This window comes from Struthio camelus, chromosome 4 (genome assembly GCF_040807025.1).
Source record: "Struthio camelus isolate bStrCam1 chromosome 4, bStrCam1.hap1, whole genome shotgun sequence".
Lineage (NCBI taxonomy): Eukaryota > Metazoa > Chordata > Aves > Struthioniformes > Struthionidae > Struthio > Struthio camelus.
This window is the reverse complement of record NC_090945.1, coordinates 87624137-87649273: the sequence shown is the minus strand read 5'-3', so window position 1 is coordinate 87649273 and position 25137 is coordinate 87624137. Positions and strand designations below refer to the sequence as shown.

The 25137-nt window shown below is 68.0% G+C and overlaps 2 protein-coding genes and 1 long non-coding RNA gene across 10 annotated transcripts in view; 2 read left to right on the top strand and 1 right to left on the bottom strand.

Annotated features, from left to right (window-relative positions):
- LOC104141833 (dedicator of cytokinesis protein 2-like) overlaps positions 1–25137 on the bottom strand; it is an 80955-nt gene that overhangs the window by 10345 nt on the left and 45473 nt on the right. For 7 of the 8 annotated variants that reach the window (XR_011141161.1, XM_068944006.1, XM_068944008.1 and 4 more), the window contains 6 exons: positions 2413–2511; positions 2211–2305; positions 1977–2055; positions 1254–1354; positions 1045–1103; positions 188–336 (listed from right to left, as the gene is read on the bottom strand). Coding sequence is in view for 7 of the 8 variants with exons in the window: in XM_068944006.1 (XP_068800107.1) it covers positions 188–336; positions 1045–1103; positions 1254–1354; positions 1977–2055; positions 2211–2305; positions 2413–2511 (582 nt within the window). In the remaining variant the exon portion in view is untranslated. The remainder of the gene's footprint in view (positions 1–187; positions 337–1044; positions 1104–1253; positions 1355–1976; positions 2056–2210; positions 2306–2412; positions 2512–25137) is intronic. The other variant, XM_068944007.1, reaches the window with a different exon arrangement.
- Positions 5427–11797, top strand: LOC138067281 (uncharacterized). The gene is made up of 2 exons (XR_011141162.1): positions 5427–5539; positions 6129–11797. It is a non-coding gene; the product is annotated as an uncharacterized lncRNA (long non-coding RNA).
- LOC138067287 (INSYN2B protein-like) lies at positions 17104–25047 on the top strand. The gene is made up of 3 exons (XM_068944044.1): positions 17104–18209; positions 19391–19465; positions 24589–25047. Exons 1-3 carry the CDS (start codon positions 17104–17106, stop codon positions 24782–24784), a joined length of 1377 nt encoding a protein of 458 aa, XP_068800145.1. The 3' UTR covers positions 24785–25047.

Sequence of the window (25137 nt, the reverse complement as noted above, 5' to 3'; positions counted from 1 at the left end):
GCCTCGTCCCCTGTCCCTTGTCCGTCCCTGCTGCAGCCCCACCTCCCAGCATCCTGAGAGAGAGACGAGGCTGAGCAATGCCTCCATCTACGCTGAAAGGGATGGTCCAGCCCCAGTGAGAAGCAGGATCCAGCCCAGTGACCCCCTGGCCCCGGCCCCAGCCCCGGTCCCGGCCCCGGGCGCTCACCCGGCTGAAGCCGCCAGTCAGCTGGTACTCGCAGAGCATCATGTCGAAGAAGATGGGGATGGTGGACTTGCGCAGCTCCAGCTCCGGCACGAGCGTCATCTCCAGGATGGGGCCCACCATGGCCGGGATGAACTCAATCTTGCGGTGGCCTGGGGAGGGTGGGGGGCCGGGCTGAGCACCCGCGCCCTGGGACGAGTGAGGGGCCGGCAGGGCTGGGGGGCGCTGGGCGCCTGCAGCCTGCTCCCAGGCCAGGGCCACCGGACGCGCGCCGGAGCTGGGAGCGCTCGCGCCCTGCGGCTCCCCGATCTCTGCCGGGAAGAGGAGCAGCGCCTTGAGCTGCTGCTCCCTCCCCGCCTGCCCAGCCCGGGGATGGCGCCGGCAGTGCCACCCGCACCGCCGCCAGCTTCCTGAGCAGGGAACGTGAGGCAGGACCAGCGAATCGGAAACGAAGGGGGCTGCAGGTGCACTCAGCCCCGGAGGAGGCAGGCTGGCGGCAGGCAGCGCCCGCAGGCTCGCAGGACCCATGGGAGCGCCCGCAGGCTCGCACGCCCCGCAGGCATGCCCCACAGCTCGCACACGCAGGGCCTTGCACACCCGCAGGCTCGCACATTGCTCAGGCTGGCACACCCGCAGGCTCGCACACTGGCATGCCTGTAGGCTTGCACATTGCTCAGGATTGCATGCCCGCAGGCTCGCACGCTGGCACACTGCAGGCTCGCACGCCCACTTGCCCGGCCCAGCTGGGTGCCACCCCGCTCCGCAGTGCCCTTCTCAGCAGGGACAGCGCCGAGGAGGCGGCAGGCGCGCCGGCCCTGCGGAGGCTCAGCACACTTGCTGCTGGCCGCGCTCCGGCTCACCGAGGTTGTACCACATGTCCCGGATGGCGGCACCGATGGTGGCTCGCATGTCCCCGTACCTGCCAGGACAGTGTTGGTCAGCATCGCTCCTCCTGCCCTGGACGCAGCCAGTGCCGCATCGGGCACAGCCAGACGCCTCCCAGGACGCCGGGCCCCACGGCACGGCTGCGTCAGGGCCCGCGGCAGCGCGGGGGGACGCGGGGCCTCACTTGGCCAGGATGCTGGTGCGCTTGGCCAGGGAGAAGTTCTCCAGCTGCAGGGAGTCCTGGGTGAGGAACGCCACGGCCAGGTGGAAGTAGTTGTTCCAGAGCTGCAACGGGCATGCAGGGCAGGCGGGCGCTGGGGCCGCGTGGGGGCTGGCGGGGCCGGCAGCGCCCCACAGGGCAGGCGCCTCCTGCCCCGAGTCCTCCGCAAGGGCAGCGGGCAAAGCGCGGACCCCAGGCCCCGCTCACCGTGGGGCAGGGCAGCCCCAGGCCCTGCTCGCCGTGGGGCAGGGCAGCGCCGGGCTCTGCTCGCTGCGGGGCAGGGCAGTGCCGGGACCCACTTGCAGTGGGGCAGGGCAGCACTGGGCTCTGCTCGCCGTGGGGCACGGCAGCCCCAAACCCCGCTCGCCATGAGGCAGGGCAGCCCCGAGCCCTGCTCGCCGTGGGGCAGGGCAGCGCCGGGCTCTGCTCGCTGCGGGGCAGAGCAGTGCCGGGACCCACTTGCAGTGGGGCAGGGCAGCACTGGGCTCTGCTCGCCGTGGGGCACGGCAGCCCCAAGCCCCACTCGCCATGAGGCAGGGCAGCCCCGAGCCCCGCTCGCCGTGGGGCAGGGCAGCGCCGGGCTCTGCTCGCTGTGGGGCACAGCAGACCCAGGACCCGCTCACCATGGGGCAGGGCAGCCCCGAGCCCCGCTCGCCGTGGGGCAGGGCAGCGCCGGGCTCTGCTCACCTGCAGCTCGAAGCTGCTGTCCTGCAGGAAGGTCTCCGTCAAGGTGGCTGCAAACTGGTTGATGGCGCGCAGGAACTCCCTGGGAGCGACGGGCGCCGTGGGGCCGGGCGGGAGGACGCCGTGGGGCCGCCCCCCGCCGCCCACGGGCCGGGAGCCGCGGGGCAGGAAGGCACAGGCATGGCCGTGCCCGAGCGCCCGTGGCCGTCCCGCCACCCGCGCCGCCGCGCTCCTCACCGGTTCTGCACCATGTTCATCACCATCCAGTCCGCCGGATGCACCGTCTTGCCGATCAGGTCCTTGAAGAGGATGAAGGTCTCCATGAGGAAGTCCTGCCGGGAGGGAGGCGGCGTCAAGAGCCCGGCTCGGCCGGCGGGCGCCACGACAGCCGCAGCGTCCCCGGCGGAGCGGCGGCCGAGCCCCGGCGGCGGGCGCTCACCATCAGCTCGGGCCGGGAGGAGAACGCCTCGATGTAGGAGCGGTAGTGGTCGGCGTCCATCTGGCTGAGCACGGCCGTCATGCAGGCCACGTAGTGGCTCTGGCGAGAGAGGGGTCAGGCGTCCCGCCTGCAGCGGCAGCGCCGATCCCAGCAATAGGGCGACCCGCGCTGAGCTGCCCGGTGTCCCCGGGCTGGGGCGGGGGCGCTGGCCAAGGGCAGCAGGCAGGGCCGGGACCGCGGCGGGCTCAGCTGCGCGGGAGATGCTGCTGCTCGGGGGCGGATTTTGGATGCAGCATCAGGTTGAACTGCTTTGTAGCGAGCAAACTGGCCAGGCTGCCGGGGACAGCACCCCCAGCCGCGCTTAGGCCGCGTTTAGGAGCCAAGGACCTCATATCTGCTGTAGCATACATCTATTTTTAAAGGTAATTTAAGGTAATATGTGGATTTAAGTGCATTTTGACAATGGCAAGCAGCTTCTTTCCGAGAGCCAGCGGCTCTAGATTGCCGTTAGCAGAAGGCGCGTACGGAGCCCATGACCGTCGCCGCCGTTCTGGGCGCCGCGCAGCTTTGCTCTGCAAAGAGCAGCGCAGCAGCGGCGCCGGCTGAGCAGGGTTCCCGTTCCACGGAGCAGGAAGAGCTGCTGCGTGGTCCCGAGCCGCGCCGCTCGCGGCAGGAGGGAGAGCAATACCCTGCCTGCTGCTCACCAACACCTTTCGTCCTCCCTTCAGCTAATTATGTGGCACCTTTTCTTGATGATACTTCTAACATAAAATCTGAGTTTACAGTAGACTTTAAAGCACTTTGAAAATTCATTCTTAAGCTTTGGTCTTGGGACAAAACTCTGGGCAACCCCCTGAGGAGCTGCGGCCACCGACTGCGGTCTGGGAGCGCCAGGGTCAGGCCTCCCCGTTGCGGCCCGGGGACGGCGCTCGGTGTCCGGGTCCTCGTGAGCTCTGGCCATTCAGCCATCGTCAATGCTGACGCAGGGGGACGCTTCACACCGCAACGTCCCAACCGGACGGCTGGCGCCCGACGGAAGGGACGATGCCCTGGCGCAGGCGGTTTGCAAGGGGACGCGGTTACGCCTGCGGAAAGCCCGGCGCGGCTGGGGGCTGGGGGAGGACGGCTGCCGGCCGCGAGAGCGCCTGACACCTCCGATTAGGAGAGCGGGCTTCAGCTGCTTCTCACGCAGCCCACGCTCAGCAGTTCAGCCCGAAAGCCCTCCTGCCAGCTGTCTGTTCGTGGCTGGAAACCGCGGGAAAAGTGGCAGTTTCTGGGGTACGAGCAGGAAGATGCACCTCCTGGCCAGCCCTGGAGGAGCAGGAAGCCTCAACGTGCCCCGGGGTCCCTAGGCTTGGGGGGGGGGGGGGAGGCTGCAGGGAGGCCACCCTGCGTGCTCTCCTCCGGCTCGCGTGTGCTCTCCGGGGAGTGCCCCTTGCCCCGTGTCCCCCGGGTGCTCGAGCAGCCCCAGCGGCGCTGCGTAAGAGCAGAGTGCACGGGGCAAATCGGGGACCCCCCCAACCCTGTCACCCCCGCCAAGCAGCACAGCTTTAAGGCTCTGCAACACCCAGCAGGGCCCCCGACTGCCAGGAAGCACCAGGGTTAACAGCCTCCTCCTGGCTCCTTTCACGGCTGCATGATGGCAGCCGGAGCATCCCTGCTGCACGCCAGCGTGGCGTGGCCTGCCCCCGGGACGCCGCTCCGGAGCCAGGGATGCCCCGCCTGCCTGCGGCGCCGGCGGAGCCAACGCACAGCGCTGGCAAAGCGGGGAAGGTGCCCCACATGCAGCCCTGTGCCCCGAAGGCCGGCGGCGGGAGGAGCCCCGAAGCGGCCGGGCTGCGCTGCCGCGCTGCTCGCCCCGGCCGGAGCCGCAGCGCCTGGCCCCGAAGGCCGGCGGCGTTGGGGATCCTCTCCCACGTGCTGGCAGGACCGGGGGTCCCCCGCCGCTGCAGAGGTGCTGCCCCCCGCGCCGCGGCTGGAGGCCAGGGGAAGAGGGGCAGAGACGCCGCGGGAGGAAGCTTCCCCTGCAAGCCAGTCTGTTCTGGGGACGTGATGGGGTCACTTCGGTCATCTGAAAACAGCTGTTCTGGTGGCGGCTCGAGTTAGATTCAGGTGACGTCCCCGCACCGCCTGTTACACCTCGTTCAAGGGAAACTGTATTTACATTTAAATTACATTACTGAGGAGCCAGGCAGCCAGGCACCGCTGTACATATGGATGCGGTCTGACCGGCGGGTGGTGCGGCGCGGGAACGGATCCAGATGGGCAGAAGAGAACAGAACAGCAGCCCGGAGGCTGCAGACCCGAGTGACCGGCTCCCGCTGCCGCCGCCTCCCCGGCCCCGTGCGGGCCGAGCCGTCCCCAGGCCCAGCCCCGCTGCTCGGCCAGGCAGGCTCCCGCTCCCGGGGCTCCTCCACCCCACGGGGACGGGGCCGTCCTGCCCCCCGGCCTGGCCCCAGGCGCCATGCCTGGCCGTCCCCTCCGGACGGTGCCTGCAAACGCCTCCCGGGGCTGGCTGCAGGGCGAGCCTCGGCGGTTACAGGGTCACCGACCCACCGACCCCGGGTGAGGTTGGCAGGGACCCCTGGAGATCATCCAGTCCAACCTCCCTGCTCCAGCAGGGGCATCTAGAGCACGTTGCACAGCATCGCAGACAGGCGGGTTTTGAGCATCTCCAGGGAAGGAGACTCCACCACCTCTCTGGGCTCAGTCGCTGGCCTCGCCGCGCTCCGGCCCGCGGCACCCACGGGAGACGGTGCCGGAGGGGGAAGGGGAAGGGGCCGCGGCAGGGCAGCACGGGGAGTCCCCGCTCCAGGCGCGGCCGAGAGGCTCGAGGACCACAGGGCCGGGGCAGGGCGGAGCGCACGGGGCGCGGCGGCGGGCGGCCTGGCAGGCCTGAGGCGACGGGGATGGGCGGCGGCGGGGTACCGGCAGCAGCCCCGACCGCCCGGCCCCGCCCCGGCTCCGGCCCCGCCTCCCGCTCCGCCCCGGCCGGCTCCGCCCCCGGTACCGGCGAGCTCCGCCCGGCCGTGCCCGGCGCACGCCGCTTGCTCCCCTCCGCTCCGCTCCGCTCCGCTCCGCTCCGCGGGGCTGCCCGACCCTCTCCTCCGCCGCGGCCGCGCACCAGGTACCGGGGCCGGGGGGCGCCCGGGGGAGCGGGGCGGCGGCGGTCCGGACCGGAGCGGGCCGGGCCGGGCTCGGCTCTGCCCTGCGGGCAGCGGCCCTGCAGCGGCCGCGCCGGGGCCGCCGCGGGGAGAGGGGCCGGGCGGCACCGGGACCTGGACCGGGACCGGGCGGCGGGGGGTCCCCGGGCCGGGACGCGGGCTCGGGGCAGGGTCGGGCGGGGGCCGTCCCGCCGGGCAGCCGAGCCCGTAGCGCCCCGGGCAGCGGCGCGGTGCGGCCGCGGCTCCCTGCGCTGGCGCCGCGCTCGCCGGGGCTCCCCTCCGCTTCCCGAGCGGGGGCGGCGCAGCCCGGCGGGACCCGCGCTGAGGTACCGCCGGGACCGTGCCGGGGCAGCCGGGGGGCAGCTCGGCGGGCTCCCCCGGCCCCGGGTCCTCGGGGAGCTGCGGCGATGGGGTGCGCCTTCGGGGTGCAGCCGGGGCAGGGAAGAGGGGACGTCGGGGCGCCGGCCGCCCTGGCGGGGCACGGTGCCGTGCCCGGACCGTCTCCGGGCAGGGCGTGAAGTCTGCAGCTGCCACCGTGAGCTCTCCCCTAAGGAGACAGAGCTCCAGGGAAGCAGACGTGCTGAGCCGGGAGCTGCCCTGAAGTCTAGCCCGGTGCTGCAGCCCTTCTGCCCAGCCCCGGCACCTCCGTCCGCCGAGTAAGTGGCGCGCGGGAGGTCTGGGGAGGGAGTCGCGGTCCCGGAGCTGCCTGCGTCGCCCGCTCCGACTCGCTGGCTCTCTGCTGTCCCTCATTAGGAGACGCGTCCATCAGCAGGAGCCGCGCTCGCGTCTGACCCCCCCGCTCCGGGGAATGTCACTTTCTGCACCGCGCGCCGCGCTGACGCCAGGCCGAGGGTACGGCTGCTCGCGCTGAAGAGATTCAGCCCACGTTGCTCCCAGCAGCTCCCGGCGCCGCGCTTGGCGCTCGAGGCCTTTGTGTCCGCCGGCGGGGCGGGAGCGGAGCCGGCGTAGCTGTAGCTGCTCCTCGTGAAACATGAAGGCACAGTTTCCAGGGACTGCTCTAGCCCCTCTCCTCCCCGCAGGCACGCGCAAAACGGCGTTAGAGCCGCGGCTTCCTCGCGGGGCTGCCCAGGGGAGTCTGGGGAAGCGGTCTCAACGGAGCCGTTTTTCCGCTCGGGGCGTAAGGTGGACGGACACGTATGAGTAATCCGAGTGACTCGGGACCTGAGTTTTGCTCGTGTGTGCCGGCAGCAGGGTAGCAGCTGAACGCCGGGCTTTCCGCATGCTTCTCTGCGGGCTGAGCGCTTCCTTGCACGCTCACGGCCCCCAGCGGTTCCCGCCCTCGGCGCCCCCCGGAGCGAGCCCGGCCAGGCAGCCGCGTGGGGAGGCAACGCCGGGGGCCGCTGCTGGCGCTCCCTCCCCGGCAGCGCTCCCTGCGAGAGCTGCGCTAACGCTCCCCGGATCGGCTCGTCGCTCAGGAAGCGACTCCAGGCAGGAGCCAGGCGTGAGCTGGTAACCCGGGTCCTTCCGTGGCATGTTTCCGATCAGTGGGAAGTCTTTGAAATCCTTCCAGGGCGCTTGGAGGAATGGAATGGATTTAAATACAGAAGCTCCTTTAGACTGAGGTTATCTTCTTTATGAATTACAACTGTTATAATTATTTAATAGTATTGCAGCATTCAGAGGCCACAAATAATTAGTGGGTTTATTCCCATCTGCAGTAACAAAACTACTTCCGTTGTAACTGGTGTTTCGGACAGTGAATTTCTTGAGTGTTTGCAAGGATAGTCCATATCATCCTGGTCGTTTTGTGGGTGGGGAAACCGGGCTGTATGGCAAAGACAGACACTTGCTAATTCCTGAATTCCCCTGGTAGTGAGCGTTGACTAAGGTCCATAAAGATATTGGGGGGGGGGGGGCTGGCTGCTAGAAGGCATTGGAAATCCACTTAAAGGCAGGAACTGGTATTCTGAAATGACGTTGTGCGCGTCTGTGCGGTCGCAGAGGCCTCCTGCTCTCGCTGCCCGTGGGGAAGCCGTTGCCGCCGGGTGCAGGCGGCTGAGCGTGGGCCAGGCCAGGAGGTGCCGGTCACCTCTGCGGGCGCCGTGCGGCTCGGGAGGCGCTGGAGATGAGCGCAAGGTGGATTTCTGCCCACACCGTGGGTCGTCCGCATGGGTGCGTTCACAGGCTGGGTGTCTCGGTAGTCTGTCTTTGAATTGCCAGGAGATGAAACCTTTCTCGCTTTTTCCAGAAATGTGCTTTGTGGACAGCTTGTGACTTTCTAATAAAATCTCTGGCATGTGCAGGAGCACATCCAGTCCCCGTCTGCCAGGGTTCCCCAGCCCGGCAGACTGCTAGCTGGAGTGCTTTACCTCCAGATGGAGAGTTGAGCGCGTTTCTCCAAGAGGTGAAATGTTCCTCCCCAGGAAAGCGCAGAGCTGCAAGAAGTCTTGTGCTGAGCCGAGTCTCCAGTGACCAGAAGTCTTTAGGCTGTGCCCTGTTTCTTTTGATCCGTAATTGTCCTGTGGATTGTGAATGCCAGCAGAGCTGGTGTACTTTGCTGCTGGTGCCCGGGCAAGCTCCGTGCTTCCCAGGCCGGGACTCTGAGATGGGCGCCCCCCACCAGCGCGGCCTGGGCGACGTGTCCCTGGGCTGCAGAGGGCACAGCATGGCCCTTGCTGCTTTGTCCGGGAAGGAAGCAGATGCAAACGGGCATTTTATTCTTCCCAAGGTGGTCTCTGTTGTGGCATCTAAGAAAGGCTGCTGAATGGCACTGCGTGACACCATGGCCACAGACTGCACAAGCGACACTAACCTGTGCTTCCATCGAGGTGGTGAAGAGCCTTGGGATGTGGAACAAACTTTTCCTAACCTCATCCCATCAGGTACAGGCTGTCTGCTACAGTCTGCCCACATGCCCCTGGCTAGGTCACTCTACCTCTTCATGCCTCAAATAAAATGGGGGTATTAGTGTTCCTTTGCATTGCAAAGATATGTGAGAAAGAGCATGAATAACGGTGAGAATACAGACACCACTGTCATGACAGCTGTACTAGCATCCATGGGAGACAGCAGAATAATTTGCCTTCTGCAGGCTTCTGAAGGCTCCGTTCAAAGGCTTTATACTTTGCTGTGGCTCCTGACCACGTAAAGTCTCTATCTGACACTACCAGCATATCTGAAGCTGAAAGAGAGAAGAGCAATGTAATAGCGAGAGATGGATGCCGGGAGAATGTTGTTGTTCTTTCCTAATCGATGGGATCCATCGTTCGGGCATTAGCCATGGTGGACGAGGCAAGGGCTGCCTCTGGGAGAGGTGGCCCGTGGTGCACCCAGAGGACGCCAGAGCTGCAAGAACAGCTCAGACCAGGACGGAGTGGGTAGCGAAGGCTCCCTGCTCCTGTCCTGTGAGGACAGCCTTTTTCTAGGCTCTGTGGCTGGAAGAGTGACTAATTTTCTGCAGAGCTCTTCAGCCAGTGACCTAAATAAAAGATGCGTGTTGGATCCCTTGGCTCATATGAGCTGCCACTTCCACGAGGCACCTGCTGACACAGAAAAGAGACCTTTGTATCAGTAAAAATCCTCTGAGGCACCCAACCGATGCTTACCATGAGTGTGCTTGATGGTGTCACGGATGTGTCATTTAGGGACACTCTCCCAACTGCAGGAGGAATTACACGTGCTGTCCTCAAATGGATCAGTCCAGGTATTTCCAGTAAAGCTGCAGAGGTGTTTGAGGAGAGCGTAAGACCTTGACTTGAGCGCTCTCAGGAGAGAGGAATTTGGTGCAGGCACGGAGAAAGGCTACGAGGATGATCAGAGAGGTGGGGAGCTGGCCTCAGAAGAAACTAGAAGACCTGGACTTGCTTAGTGCTGCAAAATGTAGCCTGAGCAGGGTTATGTTTACTCACTGTAGAAGCACAAGGGCTAAATGTTAAGAAGGGAGAAAAGCTATTCAAGCGGAAGCGCTATATTGGCACAAAAACAAATGGGTATAAACTGTCCATGATTAAGTGCCTGCAGGAAATTAGAAGGTTTATAAGCCTCAGAACAGTTGGGCTCTAGAAGAGCCTCCAAGAGAAGCCACAAGGGTAAGGCATGAACTGGCTTCATGGTGGAGCTTTCTCAGCTAGGAGCTGGATCATGGGGCTGCTGGCCTGCAGGAGCGGGGTGGGAATGACAGACTGAGAGGATTCTGTTCAATCCTGCATCCTCGATTCACACAGAGGCTCAATTCTAACTACAAACGTGTTGAGTCTTCTCAGAGCCAAAATGGGATTAAGTTCTTCTACTGACTGATGTGTGGTGGACCTGGCTTCTGCTCTGTCATCAGCTGTGAGCAAATGCCTCATCATCTGGTGCCTCCCCTCTCAGTCATTAGTAACACCTCTTTTTCCTTTTCAGAGACCAGGAAAAGCAAAGATTTTTGACCCAAGAGAAAGCTGTGGTACCAGTGAGCAGAGCTGGATAATTAACTATTCTCTTCTGCGCAGTTCCACAAGAATATGACTTCCTCTCTCATAAATCTAATCTCCTTGCTTCCTATGTCTTGAGAAGAAGATTTATGTCTGCTCTGGTTTTCCCTCTTCCACAGAGATTACAGGAGAATGAGGTGGAGGATGGGTGAAGAAAGTGCCCAAGCCAGCCAGAGGGACAGGAAGAGTTGTTCCTAGGTGTAGGGTGCCAGGTGGGATCCTGCGTTGGTGCATTGAATCCTGCTGTTTGATGGCCATAGCTGAAGGTCTGCTCAACAGCTCGCTAGTGCCCATCAATACTGGGGCAGGTCTTTCGCAAAGGGCAGTGACATTCTCTGAGTTGGGAGGAAGAGCATGAGCTGGCCTTGCTGCCCCAGCAGAGCAGGAAGAGGGCGGGGAGCTGGAGGCTTTCTCTCCACTCTCTTGTATTTTTGGTGGATGCAGGTAACTTCCTAGATAGCTAGGTGTGAAGCAGGGCTGTGTTCCTCAGAGATAACCCTGCAGCCCATGAGAGAAGTCTCAAGATACAAAAACAGAAGACTTGCTGCTTCTCTCCTACAAGAAAGATTCATCAACCCATTAATCAATACTAGTCAAAAAGAGTGACCTAAAGTCATAGGGCCATTGGTTCTCCAAGAGGAGATTCATAAGCCTTTTACATGCTGCAGATAGTAGCTGTCAGCACACCAGCAAAGCACAGGCTTGTTCTGTGGGGCCAGGTTTTGGATCCCACCATCCAAAAATGGGGCAGGTTCATGGATCCAAAGAGCTCAGGACTGGTATGCAGGCACCACTGAGGATGGCAACGGGGCTGATCGGTCATGAATCCCAGTCGTTGCGAGAGGTATCTAATGTTTGGAGCGGGCTGAAGAAAATCTGAGGTTTAGGTGGGAATCGGCACCTAAAGGCCAGTGATGTCAGCGGCTGGGTGATGGAGAAGTGGTCCCTGACGCTTTCTCGGCACGCAGGTTGCGTTTAGTTGATGAGAATGTCCATCCCCAGCTGCAGAGTATGCAGCTAAACCAGAGAGTCCATTGCTGGAGTACTCATGTCATCTATTACATTACGTTGGTGTCATCTGGTTTTATCTATAAATCATCTGATGTGACCTACTGTCTCACCTTATTCATGTGCTTGTAACTCCCATATGAACTGGAGGAGAAAAACATCCAGCCTTTAAAAAATTGCCAAGACAGAGGCTCTGCTACCACGTTCCTTTCTAAGTTGCTCTAATGGCTAACGTAGCCTCACTTTTTAGCAAGTCACTCCTTATCTGAACGTGCCTACCTCCAGTTTTCAGCCCCTGTGTTTTGTTGGACCTTATAATGCCATATTAGCGAGGACTGCCCAGGGCTCCCAACCGTTTCTGGAGAACTGCTTCCCGTGACAGAAACCCCTCTTGTACCACATATGTTCCTTGCATGATTTTACATTTGTCTTTTTCATTGTTTATCCTTCTCTCAGGCTTTGTGTCATCTGCAAATTTTACCAGTGCTGACTTTCTTTTTCTTTGAGGTCACTGATGGACAGTGCTAGCACAGGGCTGGACTACCCCTCCACAGGACCTGAACAGAAGCACAGCTAATTGGCGATGATTGCTGGATGATTATGTTTTGAGACATGCTGGTTAGCCAGTTTTTAATCCATTTAATGTGTGCCACATTGCTTTTGTATTATTCTTTCTTTGTCAAAATGTCAAATGCCTTACAGAAATCTAAGGCTGTTCCATCAGTGCTTTTACCTTCATTGACCAAACTTGGAATCTCATCAAAACAGACAGCAAATTGATGAACCGTGTTTTCTATAACCGAGCGCTGACTGGTATGACGAGTGCATGGTGCCATCCTTCATCTGATAATAATCAAGTCCGTGTCCATCTCACCGTTGTTGCCCATGTGACCAGCACAGGCTGGCAGGTCGCTGTGCCCTTGCCATGGAGGTCCACCTGCCTCCTCATGGCCCTCGGTGCTCTCCTTTCTGCCCCAGGGGCTCTGGGGATGTGCAGTCCCACAAACGCGCAGGGTTTCCGAAGCCCTTTCTTGCATGAACTTGCCCCAGAACGGGGAGAAGGGAAGAGGGCTGGGAGCAGCCTTGGCTTCCCAGGCTTCCTCCCCGAGGAGGGCTTCTCATCATTCATTAGGGTGGTCAGTGCCTGCAGGACTGCAGCTGCGAAGGGGAATACCAGTGTGCTCCCCATGCTGTGGAGAGCGCGGTCACCCTTGCAAGATCGCACCAGAGTTTGTGCGTTTCTGCATTTGTCCGCGTTAAAGGGTTTCCTTGGAAGCGCGAGGCAGGACCGGCAGAGCCCAGCGTGCCCTGCCGTGATGTGGATCTGAGCTGTAAAGTCAGAAAAAGGGGGGTTGTGAAATCCTCTGCCCTTGCAGGGGCTGTTCCCAGCGGGGTGGGCGAGCGAGGGCAACGCACCAGGAGGGCTCAGCCCTCCGCCTCCTGCTCCGACGTCAGGGCTCGTCCGCATCCGCTGGATGCGGGCAGCTGGAAGGGACCGCGCGCTCGGCCCCTCGCTCCCTGCTCTCCGGCAGGGATCTCCTGGGAGTTGTCTGCCCAGGGCAGCTAAGGACAAGCATCGGCTGTGACGCAGAGTGGTTAGGACAGGTCTCCTTCTTCAGCCGTCCCCTCCCTGTCCGCCTCTGTCCCAAATCCTGATCCTCCTCCGGGACTGTTATTTCTCAGTAGTTGCACTTGAGGGTAGGGCTGAGCTCTGCCTGCCCCGGCCGGTGCCTGCGCCTCCTGCACAGCCCCTTCCCGGCGCCCTCTCCGAGCATCCGAGATCTCCCTGGAGCCGCGGACCCGTCGGCAGAGCAGGGTTTCCTTCAGATTCAGCCCCAGTAAGGGGGGTCCTTCGGCTGCAGCGGCCTGCTTGACGGTACAGCCCTGCCCGAGTCCCACAGCAGGATTCGTGATCAGCGCTAACGGATGCAGGCGCTCGGTGGGAACGGCGTCTGAACGCAGCACTAAATCTCACCCTGCCATAATGCATATGCAGGAGGACGAGTGGGAGGGTCCTAACTTTTGGTGTTTGACGTCCTCAGAACTGTTCTCCAAAATGCAGTTGGTGCATGTATAATTTATAGGCTTTCTCTTTGTCCTTGTGGCTTGTCTGATCTCTCCAGCGGTGCACGGCGCGGGAGGCAGAGGGTGCCTCGGCGGAGGCCCCGCTGCCTGGCCGGACCGCCTTCGCCTTTGGGCGGTGGGACGTCCTCGTCTCCGCTGTGCCGTGGCCGTGAGTCGGTGCCAGCCCTCGCCGCCGGCCCCCCTCGGCCCGTGCCAATTAGCGCCCTCGTTAAGGGAACCTCCAGAGGAGGGTGGCTGCAGGCAGGCTCCCCCGGCTGCGCCGCTGCCGGGCCGTGCGTTTCGGCACGGACACGAGCCCTCCGGGACTCGCAGGGAGCCCGGGGCGTCGCGGGCTGCGGAGGCGGCTTTGGCTCCGTCCCCGGGCCGGCGCGGCGCTCGGGCTGTCGCTGTCCATACTAACGAGGTGCCCCCGCGTTGTGCGCGCCGCCGTCGCCTCCTGCCTCGCAAACCTCTCCCGGGGCCTGGGCACGGCTCCAAGCCCGGGGACGGAGGCGGCGGGAGCGTCCCGGCCGGCGGCGCGGCTCGCCGGGCAGCTAGCTCGGGGCTGCCCGTGCGGGAGGCGGGAGGCGGTGCGCGGCGCTCTGCGCTCGCCCCGTGGCAGGTACCTCCAGGTACTTGGAGGTCGGTCGGCTCTGGGGCAGGCGGGGGGCGGGTGCCCCCGCGGGAGCCCCTCTGCCTTCGCCCGGCGGCGGGCAGGCAGGAGCGATCCCGGAGCTGGTCTGCAGGGCGACGCGCGTCCAGCGGGCGCCCCGAGCCCCCCCAGCCCTGCCCCACGCGCGGTGGGCACCCCACGCGTGTCGGTGTCCCATCCCTTTCTAGCCCTGCCCCACACGTGGCGGGTGCCCCACACATGGTGGATGCCCCATGCAGCCCTGCCCCACGCGCGGTGGGTGCCCCACGAGCGGCGGGTGCCCCGTGCCCCACGCAGCCCTGCCCCACGCACGGCGGGTGCCCCACGCATGGCGGGTGCCCTGTGCCCCACGCAGCCCTGCCCCACACGCGGCGGGTGCCCCACGCGCGGCGGGTGCCCCGTGCCCCACGCAGCCCTGCCCCACACACGGCGGGTGCCCCGTGCCCCATGCAGCCCTGCCCCATGTGCGGCGGGTGCCCCACGCGCGGCGGGTGCCCCGTGCCCCGCGCAGCCCTGCCCCGCACATGGCGGGTGCCCCACGCACGGCGGGTGCCCCGTGCCCCACGCAGCCCTGCCCCACGCGCGGCGGGTGCCCCACGCATGGCGGGTGCCCCGTGCCCCACGCAGCCCTGCCCCACATGCGGCGGGTGCCCCACGAGCGGCGGGTGCCCCGTGCCCCACGCAGCCCTGCCCCACGCGCGGCGGGTGCCCCATGCAGGTCAAGTGCACCACAGTCTTGTCCAGCCCCATATACAACAGGCGCTCCATGTACAGTGGGTGTCCCGAGCCCCCCCAGCCCCCTGGAGGAGCTGCCCGTGCCCCCTGGAGGAACTGCCCGTGCCCCATGGAGGAGCTCCCCGTGCCCCCCAGCCCCCTGGAGGAGCTCCCCGTGCCCCATAGAGGAGCGGCCCGTGCCCCATAGAGGAGATCCCCGTGCCCCCCAGCCCCCTGGAGGAGCTCCCCGTGCCCCATGGAGGAGCTCCCCGTGCCCCATGGAGGAGCTCCCCGTGCCCCCAGCCCCATGGAGGAGCTCCCCGTGCCCCATGGAGGAGCTCCCCGTGCCCCCAGCCCCATGGAGGAGCTCCCCGTGCCCCATGGAGGAGCTGCCCGTGCCCCCCAGCCCCCTGGAGGAGCTGCCCGTGCCCCCTGGAGGAGCTGCCCGTGCCCCATGGAGGAGCTCCCCGTGCCCCCCAGACCCCTGGAGGAGCTCCCCGTGCCCCATAGAGGAGCGGCCCGTGCCCCATAGAGGAGATCCCCGTGCCCCCCAGCCCCCTGGAGGAGCTCCCCGTGCCCCATGGAGGAGCTCCCCGTGCCCCATGGAGGAGCTCCCCGTGCCCCCAGCCCCATGGAGGAGCTCCCCGTGCCCCATGGAGGAGCTCCCCGTGCCCCCAGCCCCATGGAGGAGCTCCCCGTGCCCCATGGAGGAGCTGCCCGTGCCCCCCAGCCCCCTGGAGGAGCTGCCCGTGCCCCCTGGAGGAGCTGCCCGTGCCCCATGGAGGAGCTCCCCGTGCCCCCCAGACCCCTGGAGGAGCTGCCCGTGCCCCATGGAGGAGCTCCCCGTGCCCCCCAGACCCCTGGAGGAGCTGCCCGTGCCCCATGGAGGAGCTCCCCGTGCCCCCCAGACCCCTGGAGGAGCTGCCCGTGCCCCATGGAGGAGCTCCCCGTGCCCCCCAGACCCCTGGAGGAGCTGCCCGTGCCCCATGGAGGAGCTCCCCGTGCCCCCCAGCCCCCTGGAGGAGCTCCCCGTGCCCCATAGAGGAGCGGCCCGTGCCCCATAGAGGAGATCCCCGTGCCCCCCAGCCCCCTGGAGGAGCTCCCCGTGCCCCATGGAGGAGCTCCCCGTGCCCCCAGCCCCATGGAGGAGCTCCCCGTGCCCCATGGAGGAGCTCCCCGTGCCCCCAGCCCCATGGAGGAGCTCCCCGTGCCCCATGGAGGAGCTGCCCGTGCCCCCCAGCCCCCTGGAGGAGCTGCCCGTGCCCCCTGGAGGAGCTGCCCGTGCCCCATGGAGGAGCTCCCCGTGCCCCCCAGACCCCTGGAGGAGCTGCCCGTGCCCCATGGAGGAGCTCCCCGTGCCCCCCAGACCCCTGGAGGAGCTCCCCGTGCCCCATGGAGGAGCTCCCCGTGCCCCCCAGACCCCTGGAGGAGCTGCCCGTGCCCCATGGAGGAGCTCCCCGTGCCCCCCAGACCCCTGGAGGAGCTGCCCGTGCCCCATGGAGGAGCTCCCCGTGCCCCCCAGACCCCTGGAGGAGCTGCCCGTGCCCCATGGAGGAGCTCCCCGTGCCCCCCAGACCCCTGGAGGAGCTGCCCGTGCCCCATGGAGGAGCTCCCCGTGCCCCCCAGCCCCCTGGAGGAGCTCCCCGTGCCCCATAGAGGAGCGGCCCGTGCCCCATAGAGGAGATCCCCGTGCCCCCCAGCCCCCTGGAGGAGCTCCCCGTGCCCCATGGAGGAGCTCCCCGTGCCCCCAGCCCCATGGAGGAGCTCCCCGTGCCCCATGGAGGAGCTGCCCGTGCCCCCAGCCCCATGGAGGAGCTCCCCGTGCCCCATGGAGGAGCTCCCCGTGCCCCCAGCCCCATGGAGGAGCTCCCCGTGCCCCATGGAGGAGCTCCCCGTGCCCCCAGCCCCATGGAGGAGCTCCCCGTGCCCCATGGAGGAGCTGCCCGTGCCCCCCAGCCCCCTGGAGGAGCTCCCCGTGCCCCCCAGCCCCATGGAGGAGCAGCCCGTGCCCCCCGCCCCGTGGGGTGCCCGAGCCCGTGTGCCGCCCGTGGGGGGCCGCGCGGCGGCGGCGCTGCCCGCCTGCTGCCGGGCCCTCCGGACGCGAGGCGCCAGGCCCCAGAGAGCCACCGCTATTTTTAACCGCTGCTTCTGCTTGATTTGAGCTGTGAACTTGTATCGCGCTTATGCTAAAGGGGGTTTATTATTTTTTTTCCTTTCCCCCTTCTCTTTTTGTGCTGAAGAGGCAGCGCCAGGGATCAAGGCCGGCCGCTTCGCAGGCGGTGATCTCGCCGGAGCGGGGAGCGAGGCTCGGGGAAGGGCCGGCACCTCGGCGCAGGAGGCAGCGGCGGCGGCACCTCGGCGGGCAGGCGAGGAGACGCCGGCTGCCCCCGCCGCTCTCTGTCTCCGCAGGGCCGCCGAGCCATGGGCCGGGGCCGGCGGCACCGGGGGGCCCGGCCCGGCCGGCGCTGAGCACGGCGGGGGACATGGCCGCGGGCGCTGGGGCCGGCCCGGGCGGCGGCGTGCCGGCAGGGCCCTCGCCCGCCGCCGCCGCCGCCGGCCGCCGCTCGCCGGGGCGCCCGCGGGGCCGGCGCTAGCGCGGGGATGCCCCCGGCCGCGGGCCGCCGCCGCGCGCTCCGCTCCGCACCGCCGCCGCGCCATGCCCGGCCGGGAGCCCGAGCCCGGCCCCGGCCCGGCCGCCGGCGGCCAGGAGAAAGCGGCGACCGTGCGCTCGGTGCTGCTCAACCGCGACTCGCCCGACGTGGAGAGCCGCCGCCAGCGCCGGCGGCACCGGGCGCAGCAGGTGCGCTTCAAGGACCCGGTGGAGGGCGGCGGGGGGCGGGCGAGCAGCCCCCCGGCGCCGCCGGCCGCCCCGCGTGCCTCGCCGCCCGCCGCGGCCGCCCCCGCCGCGGCCGCTCCCCGTGCCTCGGCCGCCCGGCGCAGCTGGCCCCAGGCGCGGGCGCCGCCGGCGCGCGCCACCGCCGCCATCCAGACCTCGCCCAGCCTGCGGAAACCCTTCCCGGCCCCCCGCGCCCGCCGCAACAGCGCCGGCGACGCCGCCCGGGCCGAGGCGCCCGGCGGAGCCGGCCTCCCCGCCACCGGCTGCGGGCCGCCGCCGCCCCGCGCCCCCGGCCCGGCCCACTGCGGCGGCTGCTCGGCCGACCCCCGGGGCTGCCCGCGGCCCCTCGCCTGCGCCGGCCTCGGCGGCGGCCCCCCGCGCCCGGCCTCCGTGCCCTGCGGGCGGCCGCCCGGCCCGCCGCGGCGCCTGGGCCGCAGCGACTCGGAGCAGGGCCTGCCGCGGCCCGACCCGCCGGCCCGGCCCGGCCCGCGGCCCCAGCAGGCCGCCCCCGCCGCCGACAGCCGCGGGCGGCGCGCGCCAGCCCGGGCCTCCCCGCCGCCGGCAGAGCCCCCGCCGCCGGCCCCCGGCCCGGCCACCCTCCCGCCGGAGCCCGCCGGCGGCCCCTGCGCCCGGCCCGCCGAGCCCTGCCTCGCCGCCGAGCCGTCGGAGACGCTGCGCCACGTGCGGGACCTTCTGCAGCTGGTGGCCGCGGCCGACTGGGAGCCGCTGGGAGCGCCGGCGGGGGACGAGCGCGCCCGGACGTCTCGGGGCCGGGGGGCCGGGGGGCCGCGGGGGCCCGGCGACCGGGGGGACCTGCAGTCCCGGCTGCAGTCGCTGGAAGGGGTGCTGGAGACCAGCCAACAGACCATCCGCGTGCTGCTGGACGTCATCCAGGACCTGGAGAAGAAGGAGGCCCAGCGGGACGGGTGAGCGGCGGGCCGCCGGGGGGGCTGGGGATGGCGGGACGCGGTGCCCCGCCAGGGACCACCTCCCTGCCGCTTCCGGGGCGCCCTGGGCCGGGCGGGGGGTGTCGGGGCGCCGCCGGGGGCACCGAGCGGCCCCCGACCCTGCTTGGCGGCCCAACGCGGCCTCGTAGGCCTGAGCTTCTGCAGGTGGGCATAGCCCAACGCAAACACACTGTCCTGGTTGCGAAAGTCTGTATTAGCCCTCGTCCGGGGGCGTACAAAGCTGCATGGACGCGTGTGCGCACACGCGCGTGGGTGGATACGTGTGTCTGCATCCGTGCGTGTGCGCGCACATGTGTAGCTATGTTTCATGTAGATATAAAAGGTATCGTCATCTACTTTATGTGCTAACAGTATAATCCCAATTGTAATATATAATTTGGTGCATTAAAAGCCCTACTTTCCCAGGGCTGAGAAAAAACCCTGATCAAGGTCAAGTAAGAGGGAAAGAGATTTAAGGAGGACAACGCGAGCCGGGCTGGGGACGCAGGGCTGTTTGCTCGGCGTCCCCGAGACGGGGCAGGCTGCCTGCCGAGGGGCGACGGAGGAGATGGGGCGCTCCTCCCGCCGCGCTCGGAGCAGCCCCGGTCCCAGCGCGCCGGCAGGCCGTGCCCGCGCGCCAACTCGGAGGAGGCAGCAGGCTGTTCGGAGCTGGGGCGGGCGGGCGTCCGGCCGGGCGCTGGGCGCTGCCCGGACCCCGCGGGGCGCCGGGGCAAGCGCTCGGCACCAGCAGCAGGAACGCGCAGGGTGCAAACGCCTCCTGCTGCGGCGACCTGGGAGGAGGACGGTCTCCTCTTTCGGGTCTCGGGCTGAGCTGAGCTTCGGGGCTGGAAGAGGCCTTCAGGGGCCATTTGTGCTTGATTTGAGTCCCGCGTGCCTTCCCTGCAGGGGCGCAGTGCAGAAGCACCAGAAAGAGAAACCCCGCGTCCAGCCTAGGCTGGCAAGTAGTCGGGAGCGTCCCCGCTGCCCGTCCACCCATGGGGGCACGGCTGCGAGCTGCCGGTGCCCCGGGCGGGCCCGGCACGGCCCCGGCCCCAGGGCGCGCGGACAGCGGGAGCGGGAGCAGCGCCGGGGAGGGGTCCCCGTCTGCTCGGCCGGGCATCAAATGGCATCTCATAGGGAGCGCTTCTCCTTCGCTGCAGGCGGCACTCGTACCGGACGGGGCAGGACATCGCCAACTGCGGGACCTGCCGGGACTGCGCCTGCATCATCTACAGGTAAGAGGCGGCTGAGCCAGGGCGGACGCTCCCTGCGCGCCTCCCTCTGGCTCCGGGAGTCCCGGGCCCCATGCGGCCGCGAGGCAGCGCTGCTGGGGCTGGTTGGGGTTCACTGCCGGGCGCCTCGCTGGGGCGGGAGGGGACCCCGCACGTCCGCACGCTGGGCGGGCACCCGGGGCGCAGGAGGCGCGCGTGGGGCGCGCGTGGGCTCGGCGGGCAGCACGGCTCGGCTGCGCTGCTCCACCTCTTGCTTTAGGCCCCCCAGTCCTGGCAATTTCCGTGCGCGACCCGGCTCCCTGTCCCCACCCAGGCTTCGGCACTGCTCCTCTGCCCGCACGGCCCGTGCTGCTCCCTGCAGACCTTCCACGCACCGTGCCCTGCGTCTGGGTCTGCAGACTCACGAGGGGCTGCGGAACAGCCCTGGGAACTTTATCCCCGGAAACCCCCCCTTCTCCCCCCAGGACTGGCAGGAGCCCTTCTCGCGTCCTGCCGCAGGGCAAGGGCAGGGCGGATGCTCAGGGCACCGCTGCCCGCGGAGGGCTGCAGGCTCTCGCCCTGGCCAGGTCCGAGCTCTCCCCAGAAGCAGAGGTGGCATCAACTAACACAGTCGCTCGCAGAGCAGAAATGCCTCCCAGTCCATAGTCAGGACCCAAAAGCGGCTGCGCTGGGCCGGCCGGCTGGGAGCCCCCGTCCCGGCATCCCGGTAACAGGGCGCTGGGGAGCAGTTCTCCTGCGCCACGCCGTGTCCCTGCGCCTCCTCCTGCTGGGGCAGGTCCCAGGTGCCCAACGCTGCTCCTCCCTGCGCCTTGCTCGCCCGGGAGCCGCGCTCAGCCGAGCTCGTGGCCGGCTCCCCGCCGCGGCAGGCTCCGGCGCGAGGGTGCAGCGTCCCCCGCGCCTCCTGGCTCTCGCGGCGGCCCTGCGGGCTGCGTCGCCTTTGGCTCGCGCGGCTGCCAAGCCATCCCTGGTCCCTGGCGCGCTGGGTGGCTCGCTCCCGCGGGATGGGGACAGCGCCGATGCCGCCCAAGCGTCTGGCGCCCTCGGCGGCGCGCCATCCAGCCGCCGCAGGACGGGGCGGCCCTGCAGGCGCATCGGTCGTGCGGCTCGTCCCCTCGGCTCCGCAGCTCGCTCAGACCGCGCGTCGAAACGCCTGAGCTGGGTCCCGTATTGCTTGCTCGGAGCAGAGGCTGCGGGTGCTGAGGGGAGCGTCCGCCCCGGGCACCCGCAGCCGGGCGGGTCGGGGGCCGCTGGGCGCTTCGGGGGCCCTTTCCCCGTCGGTCCTGCAGGAACGGCGTAGTTGCAGTTGCGCCCGTCCGGGCATGCACGTCAGGGTGCGCGTTTGCATCTCCGGCTGCGCACCCTCCGTGCACGTGCGGGTGTCCGCCCAGGCACCTTCGCCTTCAGTACGCTGATTCTGCTGGCGCTCCGCAAGCGCAGGGTGCCACTCCGAGCTGATGGCGAGCCACGCTCTGCAGCTGCACGCGGAGCGGGTTAGCGCTGCGCTTCGGGGGCCTCTGTGCGCTGGGCACGTGGCCCCCCGGCTCGTCTGCATGCGGGCGCCCCTCTCCGTCCCGCCGCCCGCCCGCTGCAGGACCGCTCCTCTGTGCGAGCGCCGCACTGGGTCTGTGTCTCCTGTTCGCCGCTTATTTACGCCAGAGCTAACAGCGAACTCCCCCCCTGTAGCTTGTGGGGGACTTCAGCGCTAATTGGGACTGACGAGTCTGTCTCCGCGCGGAGTCGCGGCTGGGGAGAGATGTCGCATCTGGGGGAGGCGGCTCGGTGCAACCGCCAGGCTCCCGCGGCGCCCCGCTGGGCTCAGCTGCCGTCCGCGTGACGAGCGAGGCCCCGGCGAGACGCGGGCCAGCGCCGGGTGCGGACCCTGGCCACGCGCGGTGGCGCCGGGGGCTCCTCGCAGGCCGGTTCCCAGCCCCTCTGCGCGAAGCCCCCTCCTCTGGGCGCCCGCTCGGCAGCGACTGATGGGAGGCTTTGCGTTTGGCCAAGCACCGCGCAGGGCAGGACGCAGGGCGAGAGGGGCTCGGTCGGCCTGGCTCAGGCTAAGCCGGAGGACGAGCAGAGCGGTGCCGATGCTCCGAGAGGCACCGCAGCCCTGAGAGAGGCCGGCTGGTCCCAGGGGTCCTGGCAAGCCGCTGCCTGGGCGAGCAGTGCTCTCCCATGTCCCGGCCCAGGGCCACCAAAGCGTTCGACCCCTAAAGGGACCGGCTGCAGGAAAGGGTGAAAACCTGCCTGTTTTCGCTCAGCACCCAGGCCGCGGATTAACACTGCGGATGCACATGCAGCCCCGTTGGTGCCCAGACCCCAGCAGCCCTGGCCATGGGCACGGCCCCAGCACCTTGCTCTGCACCAGCCTCCTTGGCCTCAGCCTCAGCCCCAGCCCCAGGCCCAGGCAGGCTCAGCCCCTTGCTCCGTGCAGCGCCTTGCTCTCTGCAGCGCCTTGCTCCGTGCAGCTCCTTGCTCCATGCAGCCCTTTGCTCCGTGCAGCACCTTCCTCCATGCAGCACCTTGCTTCCTGTAGCCCCTTGCTCTGTGCAGCACCTTCCTCCGTGCAGCACCTTGCTCTGTGCAGCCCCTTGCTCCGTGCAGTCCCTTGCTTCCTGCAGCACCTTGCTTCCTGCAGTGCTTGCTCCATGCAACACCTTACTTCCTGTCGTGCCTTGCTTCCTGCAGCCCCTTGCTCCGTGCAGTGCCTTGCTCCGTGCAGCTCCTTGCTCCGTGCAGTGCCTTGCTCCGTGCAGCGCCTTGCTCCGTGCAGCCCCTTGCTTCCTGCAGCCCCTTGCTCCGTGCAGCGCCTTGCTCCGTGCAGCGCCTTGCTCCGTGCAGCCCCTTGCTCCGTGCAGTGCCTTGCTCCGTGCAGCGCCTTGCTCCGTGCAGCCCCTTGCTTCCTGCAGCCCCTTGCTTCCTGCAGCCCCTTGCTCCGTGCAGCTCCTTGCTCTGTGCAGCCCCTTGCTCCGTGCAGCCCCTTGCTCCGTGCAGTGCCTTGCTCCGTGCAGCGCCTTGCTCCGTGCAGCCCCTTGCTTCCTGCAGCCCCTTGCTTCCTGCAGCCCCTTGCTTCCTGCAGCCCCTTGCTCCGTGCAGCTCCTTGCTCTGTGCAGCCCCTTGCTCCGTGCAGCCCCTTGCTTCCTGCAGCGCCTTGCTCTGTGCAGCCCCTTGCTCCGTGCAGCCCCTTGCTCCGTGCAGTGCCTTGCTTCCTGCAGCGCCTTGCTCCGTGCAGCCCCTTGCTTCCTGCAGCCCCTTGCTTCCTGCAGCGCCTTGCTCCGTGCAGCCCCTTGCTCCGTGCAGCTCCTTGCTCTGTGCAGCCCCTTGCTCCGTGCAGCCCCTTGCTTCCTGCAGCGCCTTGCTCCGTGCAGCCCCTTGCTCCGTGCAGCCCCTTGCTCCAGGCCCCTGCCGCCTCCGGTCCGCGGTGCAGCCTGCTGAACTATGAGCTCCCCCGAGCCAGCACTGCTGCATCCCCGATGGGAAGCTGCAGGCAGGAGCCCTGCTCTGGCCAGAAGAAGGAAAATCAGGAGTGCCAGCGCACGCGCGACCGCCCGCAGTGCTGCGGCGTCATGCATTGGACCGGCCGGTCCGCGGCGGGGGCCCACACGCGCAGGCAGGGGCTCGGCCACACCGAGCTGCAGCTCCCGCAGCTCCCGCTCCCGCTGTTATTTCCGCAAAGGCTCCGTCTCCTCCTGGCAGTCCAGCCTGGGCCGGGGCTCCCTGAGCCCATGGCGGAGGGACGGGGACGGGGACAGCTGGCCCGACGGAGGGGACGTGCTGCAGCTCCGCGGGGCCGGGGGGCCGCCCAGCTCTGAGTGTGCCCACGTGCCAGCGGCTCCGGGCTCGAGCGCTCTGGCAGGGATTTCAGCGATAGCGAGTCTGTGTAAGCAGAGACAGGGGCTTAACGTCAGGAAAACCCCCTAATACCGGGCTAGATCTGGCCGGGGAAGGGTCTCTCCCAGGAGGGCGACAGCGCAGCCCGTGCATCCTTCCCTGCCGCCCTGCACCGAGCCCCTGGAGCTGGGGCGGAGGGGTCCGGGCGGCGCGGCCGCCGGCGAGGAGCTGCCCCCGAGGAGCTGGCGGCTTTGCCCACGGCGCAGCTCGCTCTTCTCTTAGCAACGTCCGGGGAAGGGACGCGTCCTCCCCGGGCTGCGGGGAGAGGGAGATGCCAGGGCGCCGCGTGGGGCGAGACGTCCCCGCCACGCGTGCGGTGTCGGGCGCGCAAAGCACGGCGGCGGCGAGCGGAAGCGTTACGGCACGGGGCTGCCAGAGCCCAGCTGCGCGCTGCGGGGACAGCGGCCTCCCGCGACGTGCAAGAACCCCGACGGCCTCCCGGGCCCCCGGCTCTGCGCATCAGCTCATGCACGAGAGGCGGTGCAGAGGCCTTGCAAGCTCGTGGCAGCCCCGAGGTGGCGGAGCAGGGCCAGGGCCGGTGCAGCGCCGGGCTGCAGGCAGCAGCGGGGAGGGCGCCGGGGCGGGGGGCCGCGCAGCCCTCCCCAGGGGCTCGGCGCGTGGGGCTGTCAGCGGCTCTCCGACGGGCACCGGCCTGTCGGTCCTCGAGGCTCCCGCTTAGGGCGAGGGAGCGCTGGGGGCCGGGGGGGGCAGAAGAAAAGGGGAAAGAGGGTCAAGCAGCCGAGAGCGGAGGCGGCCCCGAGGCTGGAGGAGGAGGAGGGCGCGGGGAGGCTGCTTGGAAACCCCGCACCGCTCCGCTCCGCAGCCGGGGCTGGACGGAGGCGGCACGCAGCGCGGCCATGCCGTGGCGAGCCCCCCGCGCCGCGGCCCGTCCCTGGGCGAGGGGCTGCCGGCGGCCGGAGCTGGCCGAAAGCCTAGATACCCGCATGCAAAAGCCATTGGGGGGGGGGGGAGGTCGCCACCTCTGGGGGTCCAAAGCGGCGGAGCCTCGGCTGCGGGGAGGGAGGCCGGGAGGAAGGCCGGGAGGAAGGACGGGGTCAGGCGCGCGCGGCGCAGAGCGCCTCCGGGGTGCCCAGCCCTGGAGAGGCGGCCGAGCCCGTCAGGGCCTCACGCGCGGTGACTCTGAACGGTGCCCGTGCCAGAGCTGGGGGGCCCCGGGGTGCGCCGGGCCGGGCCGGGCGCCGCCGCTAACGCTGCGCCCTCTGCCCCCCGCGCCGCAGCGTCGAGCACGACTTCCGGCAGCAGGAAGGCCGCTTGCGGCGGGTGCTGAGCAGCCTGGAGAGCGAAGCAAGCCGGAGCTCCCCCGCGGCGGCAGGGGCCGGCCTGCCGGGCGGGCAGGAGCCGGCGCCGGCGTCCAGGCTGCCTGCGAAGCTGGACTCCAAAAAATCCAGGCGCAAGTGTTTCTGGTTCCTGTGACGGAGGCTGCGGCCCGGCGGGGAGGCGAGCGCCGCGCCGGCCAGGCTGGGGACGCGCGCCCGGCTGCCGGCTCCCGGCCCGGCGCTGACAGCGACGTCGTCCCTCCCTTCCCTCCCTCCCTCTCTGGCGGCAGGGGTTGGGTAGCACCAGCTTTTATATTTTTAACTCTTCAGTTTAACGTCCGAAAGCCCCCGTGTGAATAATAGGCGAGGGGAACAACTGCTGTATTTAATGAGAAACCAATAAAATCGAGGGAGACGCTATTTTTGTTACACCCTCTCTGGGCTGCGTGCTTTTGTCCCGGCGGAGGGGAGGGGAGGGGAGGGCCGGCTGCGACGCCCGGCGCTGGCGCT